Source organism: Trichosurus vulpecula, chromosome 3 (genome assembly GCF_011100635.1).
Source record: "Trichosurus vulpecula isolate mTriVul1 chromosome 3, mTriVul1.pri, whole genome shotgun sequence".
NCBI classification, from domain to species: domain Eukaryota; kingdom Metazoa; phylum Chordata; class Mammalia; order Diprotodontia; family Phalangeridae; genus Trichosurus; species Trichosurus vulpecula.
Genome location: NC_050575.1, coordinates 188,790,419 through 188,798,331, shown reverse-complemented (window position 1 = coordinate 188,798,331; position 7,913 = coordinate 188,790,419). Strand labels below are relative to the sequence as shown.

The 7,913-nt window shown below is 42.1% G+C and overlaps 1 protein-coding gene across 1 annotated transcript in view; it reads right to left on the bottom strand.

The window, feature by feature from the left end:
* Nucleotides 1-122: 122 nt before the first annotated feature.
* LOC118842337 (piezo-type mechanosensitive ion channel component 2-like) overlaps nt 123-7,913 on the bottom strand; it is a 105,242-nt gene continuing 97,451 nt past the window's right edge. The window contains exons 37-39 of the mRNA XM_036749897.1: nt 6,611-6,690; nt 1,833-2,070; nt 123-399 (exon numbers count right to left, since the gene is read on the bottom strand). Coding sequence (XP_036605792.1) covers nt 123-399; nt 1,833-2,070; nt 6,611-6,690 — 595 coding nt within the window. The remainder of the gene's footprint in view (nt 400-1,832; nt 2,071-6,610; nt 6,691-7,913) is intronic.

Here is a 7,913-nt window from a genome sequence, read left to right as displayed (position 1 = left end):
CAGGGTGACCAGCTGTGAGGGGTTTGTTCTTTGTGCACTGAGAACTAGGCTTTAGCAAGGAATGCAGGGGAGCATGGGGGAGGGTATCCACACGGGGTCTTACATGATTGCCAGGACCCAGATCACTGATCCACCAGCTGCTGGGGAGGGGACTGGGCCTCTCGAGTCCACTTGATCATAGTCTCGGGGGAGCGATACAAAAAGATGAGCTTGGAGAAGAGCTGCTCCTCCAGCTCATGGTCACCCATTTCCCTGACCAGGAAGATGTCTGTGCAAAGCTTGAGGATGCGGTCCACATTGGGGAGTTCCTCATACATGATGGATCGGGAGATGCCATTAAAGTGTTCCCGGATAAACTTTGCAACAACCATGACAACAGACACATACAGCCCAACAATACTGGAAGAGAGAAAGCAAAAAAGTCCTTTACTATGTGATTGGGGACAATCCAGTTGTTGCTACAATTATTTTATTTCAGGTATATGAGAACTCCCTCTGTAGATGGGGATCCCAGTCCATCTATAACTTAGTTTCAAAGTACTTGTCCACAAGTTTCAGAAGCAGGATATGAACCAAGGTCTGTCCTGACTCCAAGTCCAGCACTCCCATACAAAGCTACTGCCTGAAATTGGGGTGGCAGGGAGAGGGGGTGGTGCGTGGCACTGCTGAAAGATAATAAATTGGGCCCAAAATTGGATAGAAAAGGAAATGTATTGATTACATTTGGGAAATTCTGCAGTGTTTCCCAAGCTGCCCTGGTGCAACAACCTAACTTAACAGCAAAGCCCACAAATGTTCTGGTGAAGCTGGGTGGTTGTGAATCTAGGAACACCTCAATTTCTGAGGAATCAAAATGCAAGCAGTCCAGTTATTTCTAAAGACAAACAAAAAAAATGCCTTTATAGTTGCCACTGAAGCTAACTAGGAGTTCGAATTTTGTGATAAATACCAATTTGTATTTTTGTCATATCCTTCTGAAAAGCCCATCTGTCCTCTCATTTTTGCTCACGAAATCCTGGGAAGGGAGGGAAGGACCTCTTCTTATTTTATGGGTAGATATATTGAGGCCCCTGAGAAGTTTAATGATTTGCCCAAAGTCATCCAGCAGGTGACTAGAATAGCCAGGTCTGGAGTCCAGGGTTCCTCCCACTAGATGACAGTGAACACTTGGATATCAGCCTTCCGTTCATCTTCATTTATGTTTGTGTTCATTGCCCAGGGCTCACTAGGCACTCGGTGTTGTCGATAAAGTCTGGTAGATACTTTTTATTTTTCCCGTTCAGACTGATTTCTTTAGAGTAGGAAAATTCCTTAGTGAGGAATCTCTCAATGCAGATCAGGACCGTCTCTGCAACTTCCAGCCTTAGGAAGTTATATAGGAGAGCACTAAAGCGACCTGCCCAGGGTCAACTCAGCCAGTACGTGGGAGAGGAAGGATTTGAACCAAGGTCATCAGTAAACATTTTTGACAATGCCCTTAGGTAGTATACTTACACATGTAATATAGAGGCTCTTCCTAAAGCTCCATACACTTTTAAACTTTGATAACTTAAAGTTCTAAGGATCAGAGACTTGAGTTGTCTTGGCTTTTCCTTTGTGTGACTAGAAAAGTCAGTGCCTTTCTCTCTGGGCCTTTCCCCGTCTATAAAATGGATGAAACTGGACTCAACCCCTAAGAGCTCTTCCAGCTCTGACACTGGTTTTTTGTTTGTTCTAGCTTTAGAACTACCACCTGCCTTATCAGCACTGCCTAGCCCTTCTTTGGCATCCTAAGGACAACCTGGGCCCTCTCCAAACCGGGAAGCTCCCCCAGGAGTTACTTGATTTCTTACCCATATCCTGCAAGGAAGCCCAGGCTCTGGGGGCTGACTTTGTCATTGTAGATAATAATCTCGAGGTCCCGACTACAGCCTTGGTTCTTTGCACAGCTGGGTCTCCACTCTTGGATTACCCACCACTCAGTGGTCCCAGAGCCTGAGGATGAGGCATTAGCTTCCAGTTGCTGCAGTTGGATAGTGATATTTCGGTAGAAAGCCAGCTTGTCAATGTCCTGGGGTTTTTCAGAATGGACTGAAAGAAAAGAGGGATCCACAAAAGATTTACTCCAAAACAGACTAACCTCTCCTCACTGAGTAGAAGTCAATCCTTCAAGGACATTGACTCCATTCTCATCCAAGCCTGAAGAAAGTCCTGAGATTATACCTATGTATCATGCACAGATTTTCCATGGTATTTCCTTATCACTTTCTTTCCAATATTTTGGCCTTAGAGGCAGCCATGTTGAAGGAGCTAGAGAGCTGGTCTTAGAGCTAGGAGAATTCAGGTTCAAATCTTACCTCTGACTCACTGGCTGAGGGATCCTGGGCAAGTCACTTAGCACAAGCACTGTGTTCTAGACAGCTCTCCAAGCCTATAGATTACAGAGAAGGTGCCAACATGTATTGGTAGAGGGAATTTCCTTCATCTGGGAGTTCTCTACATCAGTGGAATCATCAGTCCAGTCCTTAGACCCTTTCTTAATCTCACACAATTTACTGATGGCACAGAGAGACTGTTATTAACAACCCACATTTCTGTAGTACTTTGAACTATACAATTTTCTTTATAAAAGCCTTATAAGGTAGGTAGTATAAGTATGATTCAGTCTTACAAGGAAATGGAGGCACACAGGTGAAGTAACTTGCCCATGACAGCTAGTAAGTGTCAGAGGAAGGATGCAAACACAGGTTTCCTGACCAGAATTTCTACACTATTTGGATTGTACCCAAAGGCCACCAGCAATGATGAAGACAAGGACTGAGGTCTCCTAAATTCCAAACTAGTATCCCTCCTGTCCTAGGCAAATTGCTTTTCTTTGATTCTCAGTTTTCTCATCTGTAAAATAGTCCACTGACCTTACATCACAGCAGGGACTCAATTTGAATGAAATGGTGATTTGGTTTAAAATGTATTTTTGATGGTGTCAGCCATTCAAGAAAAATATTACCACTTGCTATGTTGAACAAAGGTTTATTATATACCTACTATGTGCAAGGCATTGTGTAAGCTTTGTAGTTTAAAATTATTCTAGTTCAAGCTAGCTCAGTAAGTGGTTTTGGTTGGGTGGGGACTACTTTGCTTCACTTTATGATTCACTAAAACAAATGTAGTATGTGGGCAGCCATGGAGTGGTGGAAAGGGACTTTGATCTTGTATTTCTATTGTGACCCTGGGGAAGGTAGTCCACCTCTCTGAGCCTTAGTTTCCTGTGGTGAGGCCAGTTTAGTGGGTAGTATTCCGTAAAACCTGAATCAGAGATTTGTACTACCTACCTCAATCAATAAAGCATTTATTAAAAAAACCTACTATGTGTTGGGCACTGTCCTAGGTGCCGAAGGTACAAAGACAAAAAAGGAGATAGTCCCTGCCCTCAGAGAGCTTTCTATAAGGAAGGCACTTTGTAAATTATAAGGTGATTGAGAGGTAGAGAAATGCGAACAACCTTTCCTATCACTTTCCAAGGTTTGTTATCTAAGGTGCATCTTGTCCTGCATGGTTTGGGTTCACAATTCAGGCTGATTCAGGTCCTTGTCTCTCAGGGCTGTGGTGAGAACTAAATGAGAGACCAATGGGAAAGCACCTGGAATATGTCACATTTCTCTAAGAAGCATGTTAGGGCATACAAAGTGCTTTGAAAACGTACATGGCAAACAAAATTAATGCCACTAGGTGAGAAACAGAGTGCTGGACTTGGAATCAGGAAAACTTGGGATTCAAAACTTGGCTCAGGCTCTTATTAGTTGTTTAACCCTGGGCAAGACACTTAACTGAGCCTCAGTTTCTTCATCTGTGTAATGCATTCGGCTGAACTTGATCTCTAAGGTCTTTTCTAGTTTTGAGTCTATGATCCTATAATAAGGGAGGCTGTGATCTAGAAAAAAAAATCTTCATATCAGGTATCTCCAATAAAGATGGGATATCCAAGATACATAAACAGCTAATAGAAATACGAGACCAAAGGCATTCCTCGAAAGGTAAATAGTCAAAGGATATAAACAAAGAGTTCTCAAAAGAATTGCAAATTATTAACAATATTAAATAATACTCAAAATCATTAATGAAAAATGCAAATCATTGTGAAATCTAGGTCAGTCTACAAGCATTAAGCACCTAATGTGCCAGGAGCTGTGCTAAGCACTGGGGATACAAACAAAGGTACTTCAACTCCCCCCCACCCAAAACAAAACAAAACATCCAACAGTCTCTGCTTTCAAAAAGTTCACTGTCTAATGAAAGAGCACACACACACACACACACACACACACACACACACAAACTATGTACAAATAAGATAAATAATATGTGGATAGTCTCAAAGGGAAGGCACTAAGATTAAGGAGGACAGAGAAAGGATTCTCCCAGAAGGTAGAACTTTAGCTGACACAAAGGAAGCCAGGAAAGCCAGAAGGCAAAAATGAGAAGAGGGAATGCCAGGAATGGGGCTCAGTCAGCGAAAATGCTCAATCAAGAGGTGGAGTATCATGTGCAAGGAACAAAAAGGAGGCCAGTGTCACTGGATCTGAGAGTGTGAAGAGGGGAGTGAGGTCTAAGAAGAGGGACCAAGTTTTAAAAGTCTTTAATAGCCAAGCATATATTTGATAGTTGATCCTGGAGATATCTGGGAGCCACTAGAGTTTATCCAGTAGGGGGTAACATGTTCAGACCTGCACTTTAGGAAGATCAATTTGACAGTCAAGTGGAGAATGGACTGGAGTGGGGGGAGGCTTGAAGCAGAAATCAATCAATAGATATTTCACCAGTCTGGGTGTGAGGTGATAAAGACCTCTAACAGGGTGGCAGTTGTCAGAGGAGAAAAGAGGGCATAGACGAGAGATGTTAGATGGTAAAACACAGGACCTAGTCACTGATTGGATGGGGTGGGGTGGGGTGGGACAAGGGTAAGAGTAAAGAGTTGAGGATGGGTGACTGGGAGGATGATGGTACACTTACCAATGATAAGGAAGTTAGGAAGAGGGTAGGGTTTGAGAGGAAAGAGATAATGAGTTCAGCTTTGGATATGTGGAGTTTATAATGCCTGACATGCATTTTGAGATGTCCAATTGGCAGCTGGAGATTCGAGACTAATAGTTAGGAGACAGGTCAGCACTGGACAAGTAAATCTAAGAATCGTCTGCACAGAGATAATTTAATCCATGAGAAGTGAGGCGACCAAGTGAAATAATATAGAGGGAGAAGAGAAGAGGGCCCAGAGCAGCACCTTGAGGGACACTTAAGGTTATAGGGTGTAACATAGCTGAAGATACAGCAGAGGACCCTGAAAAGGGGGAGTAATGAGATATCAGTGTCACAGAAACCTGGAGAGAAGAGTGATCAATAGCATCAAAGGCTGCAGAGAATGAGGAAAGAACAAGCCACTAGATTTGCAATTAAGAGATTATTGGGAGCTTTGGAAAGAACAGTTTCAGTGAATGAAGGCAGATTGCAGAGGGAGAGGAAATTAAAATGGAGGCACCTGTTATAGACAGCTTTTTCAAGTTTAGCCATAAAAGGGAGGAGATATATAAAAATAAAATATATCAATTAGAAACTATTCTTAAAGAAGAAAAGTAGGTCAGTTAGGTGGCACAGTGGATAGAGCACTGGCCCTGGAGTCAGGAAGACCTGAGTTCAAATGTGGCCTCAGACATTTACTAGCTGTGTGACCCTGGACAATTACTTAACCCCAATTGCCTCACCCTTCCCCCTCCCCCCAAAAAAGTTCTAAGATAGGAGTGGCAGCGTTTCCCAAGAAACAAAAAATGAGAAGAGGAGAGAAAGAATCATAGATAAGGAAAGCTTTGAAAATTGTATATTGAATATAAATATACTTGAAAAGCAAGCTGTGCACAAAAGAGACTCACATTTTCTTATGTAACCCTATTCTGGATTCTGAATGGAAATAATTGTTTGGTTCAAGAATTTTTTTTCAAGGGAAAAAAAACATATCAAAAAAGAGTTCAAGACAGCATGCAGAGATAGAACATAGTTACAAACCAAAACCAAAACAATTGTTAGTCCTCTCTGCTGCCTCCCAGGGCATCAGAATCAGTGATATGAGCAAGGCCACACTGATTTAGATTTAGAAAGATTCGTTGATTTAGATTTGGAAAGGATCTTAGAAGACAACTAGTTCAGGACACTTGTTTTATGAAGGAATAAACAGAAGCCTCTGGTGGTAATGTGACTTACCTAAGATCACACGAAAAGTGAAAGAGCCAGGATTCATCCCAGACCCTTTAAATCCAAACCCCATGTTCTTTTTGCTACCCTTCATGAAGACCTCAGAATTAGTAGTACAGTTCCCTGACCTCCCCACACCTCTTCCACTCATTCTATTCTCTGCCTTCAAGATTGCAGTTGTTTTATGTGCCAAAGCAAATTATTCCTTCCACTTTAAGCAAAGTGTCTTCCTCAGCTGGAAAGAATCACAAATGTGGCCAGGTTCTGTTAGGGGCTCAGTTGGTTCAAAAGCAGACTAAAAGGTCCATAGGAAAAGAGGCTCCATTAGTGTTAGTAAGAACAACAAGTTTGGGGCCATATATGAAGCTGAGCATTGGACTGAATGCCTTACCAACTTCCAACCGGTGAGCAATCTTAGCTTCTGTTCCAGCTGTTGTCCTCAGAGCTTTGGGAATCAAACCAGGAAGAGTTCTGCAATGGGAGAGAAGAAAAAAAAAATTCTTAATTCATTATTTTGTTTTACTTCTTATAATGAGCACAACATAACATATGCTGGTAAGCTGATGGTAATGCTATTGGCTACTTAAAGAAATGAAATTATTTCTTACATCATCTTCTTACATCTCAATCCCTACTTCCCCTCCTCCTCTTAAACATCAATTTAAGAGTAACCAGGGATCCTTTAATTTAGAAGTCAAGAGTTTGGTAACTAGATTCATTCTTTTTCCATATAATGAGATGGAAGGCTTCCGGCATTCAGTTGCCTGGATTTTGAGGTACTAGGAAGACCAGAAGCCACCTGGGTCAACCCTGAAACCTGACTGAGGTACCTGTCATATGCAGGAAGCTTTAAATGCCCAACAGGTAAAGTGGAAACACTGGAGTTTATTGAGTAGGGGAGAATGAAATCATCAGATTTTCTCTCTAGGAAACTGAATTTTGTAGCTGGGTAGAAGATAGACTGGAGTGGAGAGAGAGCTGGGGTCAGGAGACCAATTAGAAGGTGATTACAACAGTCTAGATGTGAGGTGATGAGGATCAGAAATAGGGTGGTGACTGTATGAGTGGAGAGAAGGAATGCATATGAGATATTGTGGAGGCAGAAATCAAAAGATTTGGTAATGGACTGGATTTGTGGGATGAGTGAGAGTGAGGAGCTCAGGGTAATTGCCAAGGTTATAGGCTAGGATGACTGGGAGGATAGTCAGGTTCACAACAATAATAGGGAGGTTTGGAAGAGGGGAGGATATGGGGGGAAAGATAATGAATTCTATTTTGTATTGTATTAAGTTTGGGATGCCTATGTGACATCCAGTTTGAGATGTCCAAAAGGCAGGTGGCAATGTTAGACTAACTCAGGAGAGAGAGAGAGGCTGGATATGTAGATCTGGGAATCATCTGATAACTGAATCCATGCGGCTGATGAGATCTCTAAGTATAAAGCAAAAAGAGATCAGGGCAAAGTCTTAGGGAAGAGCCACAGGTCATAGGTGTGACACTGATGAACAAGCAGCCAAGGAGATTAAAAAGGAGCATTTGAACAGATAGAGGAACCAGGAGAAAGAAGTGTCATGAAACCCTAGAGATGATCAATGGTATCAAAGGCTACAGAGAGGTCAAGAAGGATAAAGACTGAGAAAAAGATTTGACAATAAAGAAATCATTAGTAACTTCAGAAAGGGTGGCTTCAGTTG